Source organism: Microtus oregoni, unplaced genomic scaffold (genome assembly GCF_018167655.1).
Source record: "Microtus oregoni isolate MIOR12 unplaced genomic scaffold, Mior012 000000F_ref0000247, whole genome shotgun sequence".
Classification (NCBI taxonomy): Eukaryota; Metazoa; Chordata; class Mammalia; order Rodentia; family Cricetidae; genus Microtus; species Microtus oregoni.
The window spans coordinates 13,288,471-13,312,423 of NW_024543059.1; the positions used below are offsets into that span (position 1 = coordinate 13,288,471).

The window sequence follows — 23,953 nt, forward strand, 5'->3', positions numbered from 1 at the left end:
ACGGGAACGAAGTACAGCATCCGTTCCATCTAACGGGACCAGAGATAACGTGAGGTATATTCATTCCACCTTCTCATCTGCCTTTGTTCTCATGAAGAACTCGGGACTGTAGGTGCAGCGGTAGGCCAAGAGCTGAGGAAGAACGCCGTATGCTATGTTTAATGCAAAAAACAGGACTTTTGCTTCTTCGGGGACTCTGTAGACATAAGCAGTTCTAGCATGGAGAGATGCACCGATGTGGGAAAACTGCGCCTGTTCGCATCAAAACAAAAGAGTAGCATGAGACCTGACTCTTGGATTAGTGATGAATTCTGGGTGACTCACTCAGACCACATCCCCTCAAAATCTGCCTTACAAGCAAAATACCTGTAGATAACCCACAGTCTCAATACATAGCCTTTCACTTAAAGGTCATTCTTGATATAGCTATTAAATAATGCCTCCTATTTCAAGTGTGATTTTATCGTTCCAGGGTTTTGTTTTGTTTTTTTAACCTATCTAGTGCCCAATACCAAACATTTCTAATTTTAATTCTAGGAATACTACATAGACACTCAGCTAACTCATAAATTGGGTTCCAATTAAAAATGAAGTTGAGCTTCAAAGCTAAACTGTAGTTGGTATAACGAGCTACGTACAGAGGAGCACTGAGGATCTCCGTTTCAGTGATCAGACTGACAGCTGAAGCAAGTTCTCAGAGCCCCATCAACGTGTTGTTTTGTTTAGTCATGTATTTAGTTTTGCACAACTTAATAGCACTGTGGTTGTTTGTAAGATACACTTGTTAATAGCTTGGCTGTCGATAGCAGTATGATTATAAAATGACAAAACACATACACAGGCCACCTTTTTAAACCGGACAGAAATCTACTCAGAATTTTGAGTGGCCAGCATAATCCAAGATTCAGAACAGAAAGGCAAGACCTCCCTCTGTTTTATATACACAGACTCTATCCAGAATGTGCCTGCCTGCTGAGTTTTGCTTGACTTGTTTGTTTTTAGTACTTTTCATAAGCACAGAGAAAAACTATTAGAAAAGTAATACAGGCCATAGCAGGATTAAAAAATCAAGAAAATATTTTCTCAGAAAACTTGTGTTATAATAAAATACAAACCCAAGTCTGCATTTTTATGTTTGGCTGAAATTCAAGGTACACATGAATAAAGACTGAAGATTTAAATGTAAGTCATAGTAACAAGGTGGAGGGTGCTGTAAAGAATGGCTCCCTAGAGAATGTTCTTAATGTGTGTGCTACCTTAATTTCCTGCACTGACTGTGCTGTGGATTAGCAGATAGAAGCGCTACTTAGCATTCGATTTGACCTTAACAAGCAAAGGGCAAGCTTTTATAAAAAAGCATGTTTGGGAATTTGTATCAATGGCAGATATTTTAATGGGCTATAATTTATAAATTACTGATATATTCTGGATACCTCTAATACGATTTTGCTACTCTGGAGATAAAAATTAAATTCCTGTGGTGTGTTGACAAGGACCAAGAAGTGGATTACCTGCATTGTGATCCACAGGCACTGAGGGGCTCTGCCCTCAGACACACCTCCCTAGGGCAGATGGTCAAAGGCCCAGCAAATGTTTGCATCTCAGGGCTACACAGACAAGAGACCTTGAGTGAAGAGCACTTTGGAGGCTGCCTCGAGGAGCTGTGGTTGTGAACAGTCTGGGAACTCTAAACAAAACCTTGGCTCCTGACGCTTTTTCTCTGGGCCCTACTTTAAATAGCTGTTGATCTGAATATATAACCATTTTCTTCTGGACTAGAGGCCAGTTTTGAACTCTGGTTTTGTCAGATTTGTGGGTTTAGTGATTCTATCCCTATAGATTATTGTGTACATCATAGAACTACCAGAAAAATGGCACCCATGGTTTCCAAGAGTAAGAAACATGCGTTGTGTGCACTCATGTGGGCAAGCCTGCCCAGAAAGTTGGTGAATCGGTGGGCCCTTCCTGCACTACACAGTGCGGATAATACCTCATTCTCATGCACAGTGAGCTCATGGCAACCTTAGAAAGTGACTTCTGTCCTTAGATTAGACTGTGCGCCCATTGGGCAGATACTGTGTCTGATGTTTTCTGTTGCACTTATCACATTGTTAGAGTTCAATAAACGTTCAACAGCAATGGTCTTGTGATTGTCAGCTATGAAAAGAACCTTTAAAGCATTTCTCTATACCTACAGTGGTAGGCATTCTCAGCGTTATTACCAAGGGTGAAGGCTGTAAGACTCCTTACCAAAAGGTGTGGGAAAAGAGCCTGGAGGCCAGTTTTCTGCAGCTCCTGCTAGTGAACAGCGTGTGTTTGTGGCAGCCAGCTGGGCGGGCCCCCAACAGTAGCCTCCTCTAGTATTAAGTGCTCAGGATTCTGACACCGGAAAAGCTGTTTGACTGAAGAGGGTTTCTGTCCCAGACATGCTGGTAAGGAGTGCCCAGCACACATGATCTGTGGAGCTCAGCCTGGGGATGGCACCAGAGCCCAGTGAGGGAGTGATGTGCTGCTGAATTCTGCATCTCGGTTATAGCAGCAGTATCCCGTGATCTGGCCAACACCCTAGTCAGTTCCCTTTGACTTAATTCCAAGTTTTCTACCTTGCGTAAATAAGAGATACTGGGTTTTTGGTTTTTTTTGTTGGTTTGTTTTCATTTTTGTTTTTGTCAGAATGTTTAGAAAGGCAGTGGTGGCACATGCCTTTAATCCCAGGAGGCAGAGGCAGGTGGATCTCTGTGAGTTCAAGGCCAGCCTGGTCTACAAGAGCTAGTTCCAGGACAGGCTCCAAAGCTACAGAGAAACCTTGTCTCAAAAAAAAAAAAAGAAAAGAAAAAGAAAAAAGAAAGGTAAAATGAGGTAATGAAAGTCAGCAAAGGCTACATTGCGATAGCTCCTATTCCTGATAGAGAAAATTGGGAAAGGGTGACCCTATCCTAATCCCTCTCCCCCATGATTACAACCCTGGCTCCTGAATGTTAGCGGGCAAAGCCTCTAGGTAGCAGACCCGATAATATAAGTAGATGATCCAGAACCTTAGGGTTTTCTGAGTAACCGCATAGGTGCTGATAATACTCCAGAAACACATGGCCAGATTGGATTCTTTATCCAACACAAGCTCAGTTACAGGGCCCACCTCAGGTGCGGTGTGGTGGATACAAAACTAAATACCTGCTTATGATCTGGCACCCTGTTGACAATTGACCTTTTAATTCCTTCTCTATCAAAGCAGAAACAAGAAAGTGAACCCCAAGGTCAAAGGTGCTTAGTAATAAAGTACCAGATGTGGATGGCAGAAAGGTTTGTATCTGAAGGAAAAATGCCATGAAACTTAGTTCCTGGAAAGTCAGCGCTTTTCATCTAGACTGTCCACAGATGTACCTCCGAATCCCTGTACTGCCAGGAGTGGAGGAGGCAGTGAGCTGGAGAGATGTCACCGGACTCGGTGTCCCCCTCCGATGGATGTGGGGTTACGTAAGTCCCACTAGGTATCTGTCCCTAAGCCTTTGCCCAGGTTGTTTTTATTTTGGGAGTGTCATTATATGTGAGACGCACAATGGCTAAATTGTCAAAGAATTAATCACAGAAGGCATTTTTCTCTAAATCCTTTCTGAGACTATACCAATAATAATTATAAACGGGAGTCAGTAGCTTTTACGTGTCAGGCACTATGCCTAGCTCTTTGGCGCCTGTTTAATCTCAGCAACTTCACAGACAATTGGTGATCAAGAGAAGTAAAATATACCAATATACGACAAGGGGCTCGAATCAGCCCTTGCTGTTAATCACATTGACTGCATCAACTCGGGCTTTTGTTTGTTTCATTTTCAATGATTCTAACAACGTGCAGTCAGCTGTTGGCATCCAAGGAGGATTGGTTACAGGACCTTGGGACATCCCATATATGTCAAAATCCTTGGATCCTCAAGTCCCTTTTGTAAAATGTGTTTGTATCCTATGTACATCTTTCTGCATGTCTTCCTTTAGATGACTTCAGTACCACACAGTGTAAATGCAGTATAAGCCGTTATGCTGTGTCTTTTAGGGAACAAGAAAAGTCTCCTCTTTGTTCAGTACTGATAACCATCGTAGCCTCAACACGGGTCTCCTAAACTGGTTAACCTGCACATAACAAAGAACTGACTGTACTCCAGCTGACGGGAAACACTGACAGGGTCTGACATCCTTCCAAAGTTATCCTACAGCTCCAGTCCTATAGCAGGCACTGCACATGGAGAGAGATTGTACTTTTAAGTCCCCCAGTGAAAACTGACCTAAAATATAGCCTGATTTTTATTTTTAAATATCTAACTGAGCTCGTACTTTCTGAAAGCAACAGATTTGGGGGGTTCCTAACAGTCTGAAATCAAGGACGCAATAATCACCCAGTGTGTCTTCCAATGACCTAAGAAAATTTGAAAAAAATTTTTGTGCCTATTCTGGTCTCCATGGCACCAGGTCCACAAATGGTATATAGATCCACAGACAGGCAAAACACCCATATACAGTAAGTTAAAGAGATTCCAGGTTTTTGACTTGAGCTGACCAATAGAAGCTGAGGCTATTGCCACTGACCAAGTAAATGGGCAATAGGAGAAATGGGGAGAACCAAGAGTCCTGTTTTTAGTCTGACATGCTACCTGGGCATGGTAGGAGGTTGAATCAGGAGGATTTTGAGATTAAGGCGTTCGGGGCTACAAAGCAAGACTATCAAACAGGAAAATAGGTTTTCTTTTGTAGACTGACGCCTGCTTTGCAAATGTGTTTAAAAAGTCAAGTGTTCCTGTTTTCATTTCAGAAGTTTCTGAAAATGCCTCCAGAAATCGGATGTGCTAGTGAGGCATCCAGGTGAAGTGATAAGTTTGGAATTAAATTTAGGAGGCAGCAGTCAGGGCTGAAGAGACTGGTCACCAGCTTCCAGCTGACATCAAAAGATGGAGAAACAAACAAAAAAAAAAAAAGATGGAGAAACAAAAGCCCACGCTGAGGCACCGAGGATCGGGATTCAGAGGTGGACAAAGAGCAGAGCAGCTAAGCGTCTCCAGGAGTATTTCTTCAGCAGGTTTTATCTGCTTTTCTATGATTATTCTAAGTATGCAAGGAAGGATTTAACCCAGTGACCCTGTAAGTACTGTATTTTTTCAACAATACGAATTCTGGGGTCTTTCTGCCATCCTGGTTACTGTCCCCTTGATTGTATAATCACTGTGCTTTGCTTCCCGGTGGACCCAACTCTCATTTCCTGGTCAGTGTTGCTTTCATCCGGCAGGGACTTGGCAACGTGCCAGAGCGAGGGATGAAGGGCAGGCTCAGCTTTCTTGAAACAGAACTCACACTAAACCAGCCTCCCTGGTTCTGTTAAGGATTGTATAGCAGAGCTCTGTACTCTAGACAGAACAGACAGCCTAAGCGTTAGAGCGTTCAGCTCTCATCAGTAGTCACGTTCATAGATCGGGAAACAGTCCTATAACAGCAGTGTACCTTGCTACTTGTGTGACCCCAGGACACCCTGGTTTTACGAGGACTATATCTACCAGGCAGCATCATTAGGGTGAGAGAGAGTGCGTGTATGTAGCAGAAGTGTCTTCCAGTGAACTAGAAAACGATTTCCAATTCACTGAGCGGAGACAGGTTTCATAATTCCAGTGACAGCTGGTCACTAAAGAACTTTCTCGAAAGGGAATATTCTAGCCCAGCGGTGGTGGCCACTTCATCAATCCCTGCACTTAGGAAGCAGAGGCAGGTGGCTCTCTCTAGTTCGAGGCCAGCCTGGTCTGCAGATCAGGACAGCTAGGGCTGTTACACAAAGAAACTGTCTTTGAAAAAAAAAAAGTGGGAGAGGGGAATATTCCTATCTGAGTACCTGAGCTAGACCTCCCGCGTGGACCAGCGTTATGTCAGGCATCCATGAGCATCCAGGGACCACCAAGCCATACAGTGCAATCACAAAGTAAGGGACAGAATAGAACATGTACGCCAGCATCTGTGTGACGAAGAAGTGAGCAAGTTAACAGCTTGACCTTAACGAAAAGCAAAAACATGAAACGTTTTCAAAGATAAATGCTAACTCTTTTTCCTGTGTAGAAACCTCATTTTCTCATTTAAAATAGGAGAGAATTAACTTTAGGAAAACCTTAGACTTCGTAACTACTTGACCTGAATTTTAGGATAAGCAGCAGGGTCCTTTAGGTAGGGCTCTTGAAACTGTGCGTAGAGTCGGCAGAGCTCAGCTGGGCAGTCCAAAGCAATCTAAGGACAAAATGAGTTCATTATAAATAGTCTTGTCTGGTTCTTGGGTTTGCTGATGAGGCTGTGTGCCAGCTTCAGTCATAAGCTACTGTATCTTTCCAGGCTCATCAGTAACAGGAAAAACAGAAACATTCCGACTTCTCTAAAGGACTAAGCCTAGGTTAACCGTGAAGCATTGTTCTTGGGACAATGATAGTCACGGCTTCAGCATCTAGGTTTAGTGAGCCAAGGCACAGCTCTTTGTATAGATGACAAGTTCCACTTGGGAATAGGTAGCCAACTAGTCTCCACCAGAAGAAAAATAACACTTGGGTGCCAAATTAATCATACTATGCTTTGCAAGATTCAAAAATAGCATCTGCCTCTCTCTCTCCTGTGCCTCCCAGAGCATATGGTCCTTGGAAGCAGCAAGGGATGCTTCGAAAGCGGGGTCCTCCTGTGGAGCTCCGCCCACTTCAGGAAAGAGCAGAGCACAGATGTAGTCCCTGCAGAGCAGACTCTGGGCCACAGATTAGATGTTGGCACGCCACTGAGACACTTCCCCCTCAGGCACCATTCCTCATGTCCTCGGCTGTCTGTCACTGACATGTCCTCCTAGATGACAATGTAGATTACAGGCCAGCCGTGGAGCTGGACCTTTGCCCAAATGCTCATCTGGGGAAGTCCCGCCCAGCACACACATCTTTCTCAGGGGCAAGAGAGAAAAAAGAAGGACGAAGAAGGATGCAGTTGGATCTCAGTATGTGGTGGTGGTTGAGCTTGGGAATTAGCACAGACCAACCAAAGAACAGGTTCCATGACTTGTTCTCAACTCGTGCAATACCAGCAAGGTTAGAATAGTTAGTGATTGTTTCAGCTGAATATGATTAGCAAATAATTCCTAGATATTAAAATATTTCTTCTAAGAATAAATTATAAAGCTGGGCCATTGTGAAGAATCACTGATGTATTAAGGAAGACAGTAACAATAACAATAGCTGTTTATTGAACACTTTCTTTGTGCCAGGCCCTGTACGAAGAGGGTAGTCACTAATCTTCAAAACGATATAAGGTAGGCACTCGTAGTTTACGGGGAAGAAAATGGTAGGTCGTAGAGATTGACATTTGCACAGCTAGCAAACGGGTAGTGTTCCCTGCAGCTCCACAGAGAAAACGTATCTGCAAAAACAAGCCACACACAAAAACTGATACACAGAGAAAAACTCCAAACCTGAGCCTAATTCAGCATTACCCTTAGCAGTGAGATGCTCACATGACCCTGCATGGAGGGAACTGTTGCCTGGGAACCTCTTCCTTGATCCCACCGTTCCTACTCCTGAGAGCACCTGGATACTTTGGGCCACAGCTGAATTGAGGTCTTAGGGTATCACCCTGACCAAAGATGGTTGCCTTTAAGTCGGGGCAGGGGAGATCAAGGAAAACAAAAGAAAGTCTCTAATCGCCAGTTTTTCAGGTATCCTAAAATAAGGAAGATATTTCTAGATAGAACTTGATCTGAGGACCCAAAGGAGGAAGTATGAGAGCCCAGGACAAGCCTTCCCTTGTGAGTGGGGGTATGCAGAGAACTGCAGAAAGCTAGTCCAGAGCTCCAGGCTGTGGCAGGAAGAAGAGTTTGTCAGTATGGCTTTAAATACATGCACACACTATACATACACACACAGAGACAGAGACTTTTTTTCCCATTTGGAATAGTATATTGCTATTTTGATACTATGCTTACCAGGCCTCTGAACAGGCAAAATCCAGTCGCCAAGAAAAGACACACAACCAATATGAGGTCAAATGGTCTTCTCAGGAGGGCCTTTGCTTGGGCTTCTTGAAGAACCTAAAAGAGAGTTTGTTGCTGGAGCATAATCCCGAGGCCAGGGCCAAGCCTGCGGCAGTAAAGGCCAAGGTGATGAACAGTGAGTCTGGGAGATGCTCAGTCAAGAGTACCTCGCCTCCGTGCACTCCCTCTTCCATGAAGCGAAAGCACTAAGGTGATTTGAGGCTCATCCCACGCTAGTCCATATCTTTTCTTGAAACTACGTTTTTATGTTATAAAAGTAAGCTACATGCATTTGAAAAATGAAACTTTAGAATGTAACCATAAATTGCCTCACTGCTGTCAGTGGTTGATACACACTCCTGGTCATTTATGGTTTTGGTTGGTGGATTGGTTGGTTGGTTGGTTGGTTGGCTCTCTGAGACAGGATCTCAACTACGTGGCGGAGATAGACCTGGAACTCCCTGTGTAGCTCAAGTTAGCCTCAAATTCATGATTATCCTGCCTCCTCCCCCCAAGTTGCTAGGAGTAGATTTCATGTGTGCCACCATCCTGCCTGACTCTTTCATATACACACACATACACACACATACATTTATGTGTAAATACATATATACTCACGTATAACCTTGTTTGCAGAAATAGAATTTAGAATATAAACAGTTTTGCATTCTTCCCTGAACAACTCCCTGTGAGCACGTGCTCACGTGATTAAAGTTGAAAATACTGTAAGGAGACCATAATTGCTGTTCTCCCAGTACAAGACACTGGGGTATTTTTTTTTCACTCAGACACTGAATGTTGAGGAGAGTGGCCCTGCACAGAAATCCCCACAGGGTGTTAGCGATTACGGTCTCAGGACAGGCCCCTATGTGGAAATGAGTTGGATGCATGGCTAAACCACCCTATAGAGTGAGTCTGCCGCTCTTGGGTTTTGTTGGCCAAGTATGGTTCCTAACAGCACCTTGTCATAACGCCCCCATGGCTGTGTTTTACCCTTCAAGCGACAACACGTGGTTCTGTGCGTCTTGTTATGCAAACACTGCTCACACACAAGCAGTGGAGCCGGCCGACTAGGGTTACTTTCTTCTACCAGCCACTCACTCCTCAGAGAGATGTACGCGTGTGGCTGCTGTTGGCCTGAGTTTACACAGCAGTATCTACATATGTACAAGTTAACCTCATGTAAATTGTACTGTACGTAGAGCGAGAAATAAACTTCAGTGGTGGAGTGGTTGTTTGGCACATGGGTGGCCATGAATTCAACCCCAACACTCCCCTAAAAAGGTATTTTAATAAATTCTAGTTGTAAAAATAATTTTGGCCAGACATGGTGGCACATGCTTTTAATTCCAGCACTCGAGAGATAGAGACAGGTGGATCCCTGTGATTTTGAGGCCAATCCGGACTACATGGAGAGTTCGAGGCCAACTAGGGAGGGCTACGTAGTAAGACCCTGCCTCAAAAATAATTTTAAAAAATAATTATTTTAAAGTAAAAATAGTTCCGTCAGGTGAGTAACCATGTTCTAACTAGTACTTTGTTCTCGCACATCAGATAGCGTTAGAGGACCCTACCCAAGGATCTCATATATAAACTGAAGAGAAAGAAATCTCTCAGAAAGGAAGACTTAAGCAGACCTGCGGGGCTAGCATTGCTTCATACCGACCACCTTGGCCATGACTGGAAGGGGAGGAGTCTTGGGAGTACTCTTGCAGCCAGTGTCCTGGCCCCGCACCCCCAGAGGTCAGATCCCTTGGCCCTCGTGCACTGCCTTGACCAGCTCAGCAGTAAGTGGGATTACCAAAGGAAGTGTCAGTGCTCACACACAGGCCACAGACAAGCCAGGCAAACCATAAGCCTGGACTTCCCCTGTCACGCTAACACAGAAGGGTGACGAGAGCCAAGGTGATCCCTGCGAGGGACGTCCCCCAAAGTGTAGCCTGGACAGTGGGTTAGGGGGCAGTGGAAAGAGGCAGATGGACTCAGATGGAATCAGACCATCTGCCTCATTGATGAAGATGCCAGCAAATGCCAAGCTAGCAACACAGCCCTGGGGATTGAACACCCCAAATGCTCTCTCCTCGCAGGAGGTGTGAGCCCTGTGACCCCGAGGACATGGAAGAGTTACCGGCTGCCAGAGAGCTAGCCCGAGTTTACACACAAGTAGCCAACTGGTTACACTTCGGTGTGATAAAATTACCTTTGAGGGATAATTATAGTTTTCTGATGGCTGACTGTAGATCCTGAAGCCAGCCCAGACCGGAAGACACGTATATGGTATGCTTAAGAAGAATGCAGGGCAAATCCGTGTTCCATATTTTCCTATTTTAAAGAGAGAGGAAAAAAATGTATAGCTCAATAGGATAAAATTTTTAAAAATCCTAAAAGAGAGAGGAAAAGATAGAAGTCTGTTCATGTATACACACACTGATATTTAAGCTACTTCCTGCCTCAAATCACATAAAATGTTGCTATGAACCAGGCACTATTTTTATCAGGTAAGGCAAAAACCGTCACAACCATTAGATGTTTCTTAACAGTGATGTCCTGTTTACAATATGAAAAACTATATTAACACACATATACTAATTTTCTGCCTGTCTAAATGACTTCTTTTACTTCAGCCTGGAAGAATCTTTATTTCCGGTGCATTGACCATGGGTTCTCATGGCGCATGAAAAGTGACATGAAATACAAAGAGCTGCGAGCAGCGTCCACGCAGCAAATGCCGATTGCTTAGCTAACTTCAGTGCACACTTCTCAGCATGGCTCCAAAGCACTTCTTAAAAGATAGGAGCACCGAGGGGCTGGAAATAACTTAGCAAAATAGCTCTTATAAGCTTGCAATCTATTATAAAAAGCTGAAAAAACAACTTCTCTATCTAAAAACCCCATCATTGCAAAAGATAAACAACAAGGAAAGCGTGGCTGTTAAAATAGGGCTTCTTACCTACAATGTTTCCAGGCACAAAGACCACAATGCTCATGATGATGGAGCCCACCCAGTATAGGCCGATGGTTCTGTAGCTCTCCCTGCAACGAAACACGTTCACATGAACACACACACACATACATGCGCACAAAACAAAATGTAATTAAAAAAATAAGGTAGAGAAGAAATTGAGGAATACTCCCAACATCACCCTCTGACCTCGACACTAGCCTGCATGAATGAGCGCACACTCCCACACAGGTAACACACACACACACACACACACACACAAATGAGTGCACACGCCCACACAGGTAAAGCGCATGCATACACACACAGAGTTTATTGTTGATATCACATGTTTGTTTATTAGTTGAGACAGGTTCTCACTATGTAGCCCTGGCCTGGAACTCACTCTGAAGACCCTCCTGACCTACAACTCAGAGATCCTCATTCCCCACCCCCTGAGTGCTGGAACTAAAGGCGTACACCAACACGCCTAGAGAGATTGTTCTGTTTTGAAAACATAAGCAGAAACCTAAGGGATCACTCTGCCTGAGCTGCCACCAAGGTAGAGGGACAGCTCAAAGGGATGTGTTAAAAAAAGGCAGTGAGACAAAGAAAATAGACCTCTGTCCAAATCATAGAACTTTCCTGCCCTGGCATACATGTGTGTATTTGCCTCTCTCCGTATGTTTTCCTTACATGCCCCTTCTCGGTTGCAAAGGTGGCACACACACAGCAGGAAAGCTCACTTACTCCCATGCGATGGCGGCCACCATCACCAGGTACATCAGGTAATGAACAGAGCCATCCCAGTAGCAGATCATGTGCCCATAGGCCGTGTTCAGATACGGTTCACCCTGAGGAGAGCATTACAAAGATAGTTCAGTGTAAGGAAGACTCGAATCTTTAAATGCAGGACAGCAGACGTATGTTACAAGTAAAACAACATAACTAAGTGCTGTTTGTTCATTTGAGCTGTAACAGCTCCCAAACAGTTGGTAGGACTGCAAAAATGTGACTTTCACCCCAGGGCAGCCAGAACCAAGGTCTGCCACAACATCAAATAGGAGAACTACTAACAAAATGACGGTTGATTACTCGACAAAAGTTTGTATAATAACACAAAGGCATCAGGTGGCTGTGTGAGCAATCCCAGTCACTGGAGCAAGGCCAAACTTGTGTCTGCAAGAGCTTGGCCCTGGCCAGAAGGGTGGCCCAGGAAGACCCTGTTCGCTGGTGCCCCCAGCTGACCTTAACTAGACATGCTGATCTTGTGGTGGGTTGGGCAGGTACCCATGTCCAATTTCACACCCAGCTTCCCCCTGCCCCTTATTCGACCTTCCCAACAGGCTTGTGGGCTGGTCAGGACCGGCTGTCTACAGAGGCAAAAACATGTTTCAAGGCTTTAAGACTTGTCTGAGGTCACACAGCTACTAAGGAGCAGAACAGGTATCACCAACCAAAGCCACACTTCAGAGATATTTTTAGTTTCATGAACCCACAATTGTATGATGAACTATGCATGTTCCCTTTTCCCAGGTACTCATGTTTCAGGTTCCCATCAGCCGTGAATGCTTCAATGGTGTTTTCTTCCTTTCTTCCTTGTCCTAGGACCATGCCCTCCCAGATTGCTTCCCATGTCTCCCTAATATGCTTGCTGTCCTTTCTCTAACTAGGAGAGGTCTGAGCAGCTGAACGGTATCAACCAGCCAAGGAGGCATTCCCTGAAACTTTTTGGCTCCCCTCAGGCAAGAACATCAGCACCCCCCCCAAAAAAAGTCACACCCAAACTTTAGCCCTATGCCTGGCTACTGCATTTTTCTCATACCCATGGTGCTCTAGCTGCATAATTCCAGCTGATTTCATGGCTCCAGTCATTCCTGCCTACACTAAAACCAGCACTGGTCTCTTTGGGGAGCTTGGCAGACACCCACGGGCTCTTCAAACCCATCTAAACTCTTCCAACTCACCTGCTTCTCCCTTCCTGGCCCCTGCACAACCAGCTCAGCCAGCTCCAAGCTCGTCTACACAGCCTTTGAACAAATCTCACTGATGCTATATCTACGCTGTCACTTTAGGTGATCTTCCCGTTTCATCACTGCGTAGGCTCAGGCCTTCGGAGTCCCACATAGAACCACGGCTGCATTCCCAGTCACCCCGTCTCTCCCTGCTTCCCATCTACCACACTCCAGCCACAATGCGAGATGCACGCAGCAGCCATCCTCCTGAAAGCCTGTAGGTCAAAGCCCCATCTCTTCCACTAGGTCCCAGACCTTACCGCTGTTACACCTCAGCTTCCTTTCTTGTGTCTACTACCCAAATCCTTGCCAACCTCACCTGGGAGATACCCTGCCCTTTGAGCAGCATCCTCCCTCCTGAAAGCCCCTCCTCTGAGTTCATTGGCCCTCTGCCCCTCTCTGCCCACCATGATCTTTCATTCCCCATGGAAGCAACTGCATTTGGGTGGCTCCTGACTCTCTGTGTCAAAATCTTTCCTCAGAAGTCCTGCTTAGCCGTGCCAGTTGGGGCATTAATAGATGTCTCTCAAGCACCCAAAACGCCACATGTCCCCAGGTGAACTCAGCATTCCCCCCGCAAACACTCCTGGAGAGATAGACACTATTAGGCCTCGTTCCACACCTCTGCCCAAAGTGCCCCCTTGCCCTGGAAGTCCTTTCCCTTCCTTGTACCATATAGAAGTGTGTGTGGTCCTTTCCCATGGCCACTCTGAAACGCTATGGAAATGCCAGCAACTCAAAGAGGCCTGTACTGAGAGTGTACCTCTGTCAATATACCAGGACAATGTCATTCACCCTTCACACTAGACAGTGAACTCCTGAGGGCAAGAAATGGAATTAGATTCGGGAGTCTGTATAGAATGTCACTCCTCAAGCCTCTGACTTAACAGCAGTATTCTAACAAACCCCAAAACAGGAACCAGAACATCACATTGGGCCTTCCTCTCCATCACCCCCATCTGGACCCGAAATCCCACTCCAAATCCCCAAAACACTCTCTGTCTCTCTCTGTCTCTGTCTCTCTCTGTCTCTGTCTCTCTCTGTCTCTCTCTCTCTGTCTCTCTGTCTCTCTCTGTCTCTCTGTCTCTCTCTGTCTCTCTCTCTGTCTCTCTCTGTCTCTCTCTGTCTCTCTCTGTCTCTCTCTCTCTGTTTGCCCTGCACTGCTTCTGGCCATCTTCTTGCCCTTGCTAGCCTTGCAGAAGCCACCTTAGGTATAAGATATCCCACTTCACGAAATGGCCCAATACCCACAAACTTGCCTTCTTCCCTAGCTCAAAAGCTCCCCTCACACATTCCCGGAGAGATATACAAACTCCTCCTTATTTGAAACACAGAAAGGCAATAGACAATACTGTTTTCACCTCTGATCTATTTTCTATGTGACCTTAAGGAGGTCTAGGACAGGATTCAACCCTCTAAGTTAGAAAATAAGCCTAGTTTCCTCAAAAGCTATGATTTGGGGATAGGATGTTACTCACAGACTCAGCAAGCTTCAGTAACTTGATATTACATATATATTATATATATATTATTATATTATATATATGGGACCCTGTCTGTGTGTGTGTGTGTGTGCGCGCGTGCGCGTGCGCATGCATATATATACAGGGTTCCATACTGTAGCCCAGGCTAGCCTGGAGCTCACCATATTGTCAGACTGCCCTCAAACTTTCAGCAGGTCTTCTGCCTTAGCCTCCCAACTATACTGAGTAAAATTGCAGGTATACTAAAGACTGTTTTGAGATCTTTGTGATTCTAATCCACTAACAGAAACCCAAATACTAAAATCATTTGAAGTTCTTCACTCGCAGGGAAAAACAGTTCTGGAGTGAAGGAGGCATGGAGAAGAAGGTCTCCCGGCCTTCTGTGTTCCGTCGCTGGCCTGTCATGTGCCTGCTCAGGCTGGGACAGTGCCCCACCAGCAGCCTGCATGTGAGCCACCCAGTCACAGCGCAACCCTCGAGCAGCCCCGTACCTCTCTCAGGTAGTGAGTCATAAACCCATCAATGATGCCGTCTTGCTCCAAGCCTATGATGAGGTTCACCACGCTGGTAAATCCGAACACCGCATACACTAGAACAGAGGAGGCAGCAGCTGAAAACGCATGCCGTGGGAGACAACAAGGACGGGGCATCCACCAATTATTATGGAGTGTTGCTCATGTTCTTTCAGGAAATGCTGCGGGTGTTATCCGCACAGACAAGCAGGCTGCATCTGCCATACACAGGCTGGTCTTCAGGGAACTCATGTCACAGAAACAGAGAATCACAGTGTGCCAGAAGATTCTTCCAGGCCACCTCCACCATCCTCACTCTCTTCAAGTGAAACCCCCACCCCCCTGAGCAGCAGGAGCTACGTCACTGTAACCAAATGGTCGTCAGGTGGTGTAGAAAAGGTGAGTCCTCTTAGTGTGGCATGCAAGCCAACTAAGAGAGTGTCCACATGTCCAGAATGCTAGCCTTGTCCTCCCTGGAGGTCCTGAGGGTAGGCAGGTGGCTGATGTGCAACTGACAGTCAGTAGCTTTAAGGGAAAAGGCAGAAACTTTCTGCTTTGGAGCCTGGCCTGGAACTAGCTCTTGTAGACCAGGCTGGCCTCAAACTTGAAGATCCGCCTGCCTCTGCCTCCCAAGTGCCGGGATTAAAGGCGTGCGCCACCACCGCCCAGCAAAAGGCTGTGACTTTTAAAATGCACGTGAGATGGGACAGCTGAAGATGCAGGGAGGAAGGCTGCCACATCTACGGAATCTGGCCGGTTATTTGAAACCCCCAGCTGGGCTTTCAATACTACATATGACCACCAGTTAAGGACCAGAGCTTTATAACAGCTACCAATCCCACTCGGGGCCTGTGAGTCCACCAGGAAAAGTACATTTTTTTAAGTTATAATATATTGACGTCTGAGACTGTGGAACGGGAAGGGGCGATAGAAAACCCTGCTTGTGATAAGTTGTAAAGAAAGCAAAAGGAGAGAGGGGAAGCTGCCTTAGGGGAAGCCAGTAGGAGTGAGGGGTCCCTGAGCGGGTGTCACCAGGCACCACTTTGACTCCCAGATAAGCAGCCATCATGGCTCCTGGAAAACGAGGCACCAGGCATGTAATCCACTAGCAGCTGGTGACACCCATAGAGGTGATAGATACTGTCTGAGAGGTGATAAAGACATAGTCTCTCTCTCCTGGTAGGTAAGGATGCTGGCCTAGGGCTCGACCACAAGGCTGAAGGGTTCTCAAAGCTGGAGCAGAACCATGGATACAAGAGTGGTTGCCTTGCCTCAAGGATAGGGAAATGTCTCAATCAGTAGGCTAAGTGTGGGCTCCCCAGGTGGGGAGGAAGTGGAAGGACAGACAGCGCTGTGAGACTGTCTGGGACCAGATCAGCTCTGAAGTCAGAGAGGCCAGGCAGACACAGAGACTCAGACTTCTCCAAGCTTCACTTGTGCCTGTGTCGACAGGGAGACTAGCCAAGGCTCACAGTGGGCAGGGACTGCTTCCCGCCTTTGATGAGGTCACGTGGTTTGCTCTGACCTTAGGATGGAGCTGGAAGTGACTGTGGCACTGGGGACATTCCTTTCCTTCCTTGAGCCCTCTGTGTAGGCTTTGGGGAACTAGGAGGAGATGAGAGTACAGCCCTAAATCTACCCACAGCCTGGAGCTGAGCATCTCAGGTAACCCACAGGCCAGTGAGCAAGAAAAATGGATGCCCATTGCTAGAGACACAGGTAAGGAGGGCTTGACATCAGCAGAAACATAATGAATAAGATGCCCAACAGAATTCCCAGCCACAGGAAGTGCTGCGAGACCAGCCACAGCTTTGCCTGAGGCAGCATGTGTGTGAAAAGGGTCTGGGGGTGTCCCCCATGATCCTGTCTGCATTTCTGGCACCTCCAGCTAGCCGAGTGAATAATACTTCTGAAGGGCTCGGAGCCTTCTCAGGCACATGATGTGTCCAACCAATGACTTTTTTGTTTGTTTATTTAATATACATACTTATTTGTCAGGTGTTGATCGAAGTCCCTAGCAAATACTAATGTCTGACCATGGTATTATCTTCCCCTTTAGACAAATGTGTAGACCAGCGTTCCCAACCTGCGGGTCACAACCCCCATTGCACACCAGATATTTACATTATGATTCATAAGTAACAAAATTATAGTTATGAAGTAGCAACAAAGATGATTTTATATGGTTGGGGGGGGGTCGCCACAGCAGGAGGAGCTGCGCTAAAGGGTTGCAGCATTAGGAGGGCTGAGAACCACTGGTGTAGACTGAGACGCGGCACATTCAATCTCACATACCAGCAGCCAGCTGAAGGCAGAAAGCCCAGCCTGGAGGCTGAGGTAAGAGCATGCCAGGGGCCCAACAGGGTGCCTAGAGGAGGCCCGCCTGGCCCTGCCAGTCACTCTCTAGAAGAACTCTATTTAGAAAGTGGACACCACAGCCTTGAGGGGAATTGAGAGACAAGGGCCTTGTCCTGAACAGCCCTACAGTTCCAGTTTCTGTCAGCAGTGGGCTCAGAGCAGCCACAGCCCAGCAGGAACGTGTACCCAATGCCTGGCTCCCTGCCAGAGTGGATACAAACCCTTTCCCTCTGAGGAATCTACCTACCAGCCCACCTACCATAAAACAGAGGGTCCCGTGGTGGTTTTCTTTTGACGAGGACCCGAGCCAAAAGGGCCACCAGGAGCAGGATGAGGGCAGCAACCCCAACAATGGTCCAGGAACTGTCAGGAGCAAAAGTAGGGAGGTGGTCAATAATCACAATAAACACAACAGTGCCTGGAATTTCCTGGCTATTGAAGACACTGGCTCCCCGTGCTGCCGAAGGCTCCTGGAAGCCAGCCTCAACTCGGGCACCAAAAAGTTTCTGCAGTTTGTCCCCAGCATGCTGGCCTCTCAGGGTCACAACCCCACAACACTCAAGGACCAGAAACCCAGGTCCCCCTTGCCTTTCTCCTTCCCACCGGTGTCCCTAGTATGGCTGCAGCTCAGCTGCCCCTGCCCTCCTTTTTCTCCAACCCTTTACCCTGGAAGCTAACGGTCTAACCACTAGTCTGCCACCTCCCCTGGACCAGTCATTAACCCTCTGACTGAGCTTCATTATGATTGACAGGCCCTCCAGGGAGAAACTTGAAATTCGCAGTGCACTTCCCCATGTGGTAGGCACTGTTGCTGGCCTACGAGACTCCGGATGAAGAAGAGAGGCCGCTGTCTACATGGAGGTACTTATCTCTAGGAGTTCTGAGCTCTGCTGGCCGGAAGGTCACCCCAGCCCTACAGAGATACCAGATGGCCAACACTGTTGGGGCTTCCTATTCTGGACAAATACCTCTGTGACCCTCTGTGCCAGCTCTATAGAATCAGCTCCCCACTGCCACTCAGAGATGCTACAAGCACCGATCCCCAGCTGGGATACCTCCACACCATGACCCAAACACTGGGATCTTCAGATAACCTCCACCACATATCCCTGGGGAAAGAGGAAGACAGTGGTAGAGGGAGAGAAGAGGGATGAATGGATGGAAGAGGAGATGATGGACAGATGAACGGTGAGTGGGTAAGGGATGGATGATGGATGGGGGCGGTGGATGAAGGACCGGATGTGCTTGGATGGATTCTACCATATGATGAGGAGACCGGCTCTGTGTGCTGGGAAATAATGGGAGGTTTCTGAAGCCTCCCTCATACCGGTGGGTTCTCCAGGCTCCTCGGGGAGCTTCCGTGACTCACAGCATGATGCTGCTCTATCTAAGATACCCAGGGAGGAGGGGGCAGGTTGGTGAGCCAGAGGCAGGTGCTGGTCAGCAGACAAGGCTATCCCTGGACTCTAACGGCTGAGTTCACAGCCTGTGCGCTCCAAGGGCTAGGCTCTGCCGGAGTATGACAGGCAGCATGAATTAGTTCAGGGCGTCCTCTCGTGTTCTCCACCTCTAGGTAGGAGGACACGTGAAGGGAAACTGGGGCAGTAGGTCATGTCTGCCCCCCCCCACCAACTCTGCTCCTGGAGACCCTCTGGGGAAAACAACCCATGCCCAGGGCGAGCAGAAGCAGGTCTAACCGTGCAAAGGGCGATTTGGATAAGCCAGGGGTTGTAAGCCTGGAGTGGTCAGGAGTTCCTGGTGCTCTTTGATTAATCCTCTGGGCTGCCATACAGCCCTCTCTAGGCTGCTCTCCAGACAAACACCAGCCTAGCCCTCCCCCTACCTTGCCTAGCTCACACATACCCCAGAACACCTGCAAGGCTCTGTCCCCAGATCTCCCATAACTGAACATATACAGGGGCATGCAAAAGCTTCCCTCCCCCAACTCCTTTCTGACCCTTCGACCTCTCTGACCATCCTGTTTCTCAGAGTTTCATAAAAGGCCTGAACAAGCAGAAGTTCCAGTTAGGAAAGGAAGGGCAACTGAAACCCCGCTGCACACAGGGCTGGGCGGAGCAGTGGCCAGAGGAGTTGCCGCTGGGCAAGGTAGGCTCTGGCCACAGGTCGGAACTCTGTGGGAAAAGCGAGTCAGGAGTCTGAGGGGATTCAAGGCAGGAATCCCTTTGGAGGGAGGACCCACAAATGGAGAAGTGGCAGTTTCATTTCCGCTGGGCCGTCAAGTTAAGTGTGTCTTCAGCAACCCACGGTGGGGAGAAAGAAGGAACAGCCACAGAGACAAGAAGGTGGACCAGTTGTTTAGAAAAAAAGAGAGAGAGAGAGTTGACTCTCTGGGGGTGGGAGTGGGGTGGGAGCTGAGGCTCAGATATGTGCAGGGGGCTCAGACAGGAGGGAGCCTTTGCCACGGTCTGTGCCAGAGAGCTTGGAGTTCTCCCAAGTAGCCCCGTGATTTACCAGAAAGGGGGACAGTAGGAAGAATTTAGGGAACAAAATGAGAGAGCTGTCCTGGAAGGCCGGTTTATCCTATGTATCGGAGGATGGGGGGGGGGGGGGGCTGGAACTAACTCAGTCCAGCCCTTCCTAGATAGCTCAGCCAGCAAACACCTGCCCATCACAACCACTTCCTTCCCCTCCCGTGTTCACCCTGCTCCCTATGCTCACAAAGCTCTGCCCCCAGATCTTGCCGTAGCTGAAGCATCCCTATCTCCAAAAAACCTTCCCAGGCCACTAGCCCCCTCCTGGTCACCCCGTTTTGTTGCCTTCATAGCATATGTATCTACTGGTCTCTATTTTTTAATTCATGGCTCCTCAGTCATTCCTGGCCTGTTCTGAGCTAGTCCCCAACTTCTGTGAGGGATCGTAGCACATGTTCAATAAATGTCCACTGAGCTGCTCACGGTGCTACTTTAGGAGCCAAGGTCCCTGTGCACTCTATCGACAGGCACAAAACATCTGACTGCCCAGAGCCTCTGCATCAGGAGATGCTCCAGAGGCGGGGTCGGTCCAAGGGCAGATGCAGCCTGTGCCTAAGCTAACAGAGCTTCTCCGTGCTCGGGTTGTCTGCAGGAGGTGACCAGAGCAGGGCAAGACGATGTGTGCACCCCCTGCTAGCAGTCTGGAGGACTTGGGGGTGGGGGACATTACAGAGTATACAGACTGATGCAATTTCCTTAGCACCAACCGCTGTGGAAAACATAGCAGGTTACTTCCTCCTCCAGCAGGCAGCAACCAGCTTCAGCAGGGCCACAGCTGGCGCCTTTCCAGTGACCACCCAAGAGCTGGTCAGTCAGTGATCCCTTTAGAGAAGTGGGAGGCCAGACTGGGAGCCAGAGTCCTTGTAGACTCCTTCAGCTCCACTGGGCTTTAGCACTGAACTACCGTGCCTTTGCTCCGGGCCGGCATTCCTGTCACAGCGCCCCTCCACAAAGTTCTCACAAGAACCTTAGGGTGCAAATACTACCCATTTGACAGACCAGAACGCTAAAGCCAGGCCACCCTGTTAGTAGCCAAGCCAGGCCCAGAGAACCAGGGCTATTTCTGCTAGCCTCTCACAACAATTTCTAAAATTAAAAAATGGTTAAGTAAGTGAAAGTCCATACATGGAAAACGATCCTATCAAATAGGGCAGGCTCGTGCCTTTCCGTGTTGCTCTGAACCCTTTGGTGTCTGAGAGCCTCGGAGGCAGGAGCATTGCAGTATTGACCTGGGTAATCCCAGTTACCCACTCAGCACCAGCAAAGAGCAGGCGCCCAGCCCTCAGACCTTGAACTGCCCTAGCCCAAAGGAGGACCTAGGTCCGGGTGACCTGGCTGTCTCCCTCGTGCGGCGGGCGTGGAGTTCCTGGACGCGACCCCAGTCCCGCTGAAAAGTTGCAGGCGCTTGCCGACCCCTTGCGCGCTCACTCACTCGTGCTGGGCCGCCAGGTGGTTGAAGATGTAGGTGACCGGGATGGCTGAGAGGGACAGCATGAACACCCCGGTGGCCGCAGAGGCACTCATCGCCGCCGCCGCGTCGCTCACCCTTCACTGCATCGCTCCCGGGTGCCCCCACCCCAGCTTCCGGCGACGCCGCGCCCCTCGCCGCTACCCTTCCAGGTTCCCCTCTGCGGCGTCCCCTCCGCGCGTCCCCGCAGCTGCCCCGCGAGCGCAGTGCCGCCACCCGGGTGCGCTAGAGCCGCGGTACGATCCCGAGAGGCGTCCCCGCCCGGCTCCTTCTAAAGAATGCCGTGGTTCAGAGGCCACGGCGACGAGACAAGCGCCCCAGGACGTTTGCTCTCAGGGAAAAGGAGTGGCTGGGCGAAGCATGCGGGTCACAGTTGGGAGCTGGGCATCCTCGAGCTGGAGCGGCGCTGGGCTGAGCCAAGGGCCAGGGAAGGGTGGAGCCAGACCCGAGGGTGTCAGCGCGTGCAGGCCCGCGAGATCGGCTCAGAGACTCACAGGGACAGATGCTCCAGGAACCTTGGAACCTCCCTGCCCCCCAGGCAGTCATCAAGGGCCGCAACCAAGGTTCTTGGGCCAAGTGGAAATATTCGGTTTCCACCCTGGCTACTCGCTCACCAGCCCTTGACCTTGATCAAGTTACTAAGCGTTCTGTATCTTTTCTCTCTGTGTGTGAAATAGAGATAGCCTGCTGCATCGTCTGATTGTGGAAATAACGGAGTTAACAAGTATGAAGGGCTTGCCCTGCACTGCTCAGCGCACGGGTCTGTTTCCCCGCTCCCTTTCTTTTTTGTAGCAGAGCGGACCCTCAGAGGAACGCCCTGGTGTAGGACGCTGAGACAGTATTCATTTCTTGCCTGGAAGTGTTCTTGGAGGCCGGGTTAGCGCCGACTAGCCTGGCAGGTCGGCAGGGTACAAAGACTAGAAGACAAGAGCTCTCTTCGGAATATCGACAGACAGACGGCTGGTTGTAGAGCATGGTGGTGACGCTGTTCTGCTGGAGCCGCCTTACTGGTGGGGGAGCTCCAGAAGGCCCCTGCGGCAGAACCTGATTGCTATGGCCTTGGGGAAGCGAAGAAAAGTGGGCTCCTGAGCGACGACAGGTGCAGCAGAGTGCAGGTCTTCCCGTCTCCACGACCGAGAGATGGCTCAGAGGTTAAGAGCACTGACTGTTCTTCCAGAGGTCATGAGTTCAATTCCCAGCAACCACATGGTGGCTCACAACCATCTGTAATGGGGTCTGGTGCCTTCTTCTGGCTTGCAGGCATACACACAGACAGATTATTGTATACATAATAAATAAACACATATTTTAAAAAAAGTGAGGAAAATGAGCCACTGATCCACAATAACCTGCTCCAAGCCACTCAGTTGTTTCAAAGCCAGCTCTCCTAATCCCTGTCCTAGCTTTTCGCGAAAACTCAGTCAACAGTAGACACACAAGGGTAAAGTAAGGCCTCTACCCAAACTGCAGTGTCTTCGAGGTTTCTCTCGGAAGTCTGAGGGAAGCCTGAACAGCACCCTCTTCCATGATTGCTCCTTATCTTTACCACCTCCTTCATTCCCCAAAGAACTTTCTCTCCCTTGGCCAGTCCCCTAGGCCAGCTCCCTAAGTATGCCCAATCCACCATCACCTCCCCCTCTGGTACCTGGATGTGTTAGCATTCTCTATATGCTCTGAGTGCCTCTGGCTGCCCTGGACACTTGCTGAACCTCAGTTATTACTTACTCTTCTTTCTCATCTGTACTTGGTTTGCGTTAAATTCAAAGTTATATTTATGAAAATTGTTCAGTCGAAGCCAGGAATGTAATTGGTGGAGTGCTTACCTGACGCTCAGAAACTCCATACCTCTATCTGTTCTCCAGTGCTTCATAAATGGGGTTTTATGGGACACACCTGAAACCCCAGTACTAGGAGATGGAGGCAGAGGGATTCGGGAGTTCAAGGTCATCCTCAGCTACCTAACAAGTTCAAGGCCAGCCTGGGGCCCTGAGACCCTGCCTCAACGGCAACGGGAACGGTTTGGGAACATACCACAGAGCTTGCCGTGTATGGATATCATTTGCTCTGGGTGGAAATGGTGAAACACTATGGGACAGAGAGGAGAAGAGGCTGGAGATGGGGGGTGATGAGGGCTCCTCTCAGAGAACCTCAAATTCAGGAAGCCAAGCAAAAGGGTGAGGAAGGGCCCTGATGAGGTGAGCATCTTAAAAGCCATGGTGTAAACAGCAGCTTACCAGAGGAAAAGGACCAATCAGGAAGCTCCTACCATTTATCCTGGCAAGAGATGATAGGACCAGGACCAAGCCAATGGCAAGGAGAAGGAAGAGGAAACAAATGTGGAAGGAAGATACCAGAAAGAATTGGACAAAGTGGGGGGAGACCATGTAAGAGCTTGTTCTGGGTTTTCAGTACGAACAGGGACAATTGGGAGGCACAGTCTGCCAGCAAAAAAAGGGGGGGGGGGCAAAGGCTGCAGATGCAAGTTTGAGTCCTATCCGTACAGAAGCAGGCCTTAAAGCCAAACCCGTGTGTTCAACGTAAGAGTCAGACAGGCAAACAGAAGCTCCCTGAGAGGGGTCGGTGGGCACGGCCTCCAGCAGAGCAGTTTATTGGCATCCACCCTGCCAGCATGATCAACCAACATCCCTGGGCCGAGAACTGGCCAC

The 23,953-nt window shown here is 48.5% G+C and overlaps 1 protein-coding gene across 2 annotated transcripts; it reads right to left on the reverse strand.

Moving 5' to 3' along the window:
* Positions 1–60: 60 nt before the first annotated feature.
* Positions 61–21,661, reverse strand: Tm6sf1 (transmembrane 6 superfamily member 1). 2 transcript variants are annotated; one of them, XM_041660678.1, is made up of 10 exons: positions 21,252–21,661; positions 17,587–17,690; positions 14,949–15,046; positions 11,709–11,812; positions 10,968–11,050; positions 10,218–10,339; positions 7,970–8,074; positions 6,157–6,249; positions 5,864–5,983; positions 61–252 (listed from the first exon to the last, which is right to left on the reverse strand). In XM_041660678.1, exons 1-10 carry the CDS (start codon positions 21,341–21,343, stop codon positions 61–63), a joined length of 1,113 nt encoding a protein of 370 aa, XP_041516612.1. In that variant the 5' UTR covers positions 21,344–21,661. The 2 variants fall into 2 exon arrangements, with proteins under 2 accessions (XP_041516612.1, XP_041516691.1); XM_041660757.1 differs by lacking the exons at positions 61–252; positions 6,157–6,249; positions 7,970–8,074; positions 10,218–10,339 and having other exon boundaries at positions 5,898–5,983.
* Positions 21,662–23,953: the final 2,292 nt, after the last annotated feature.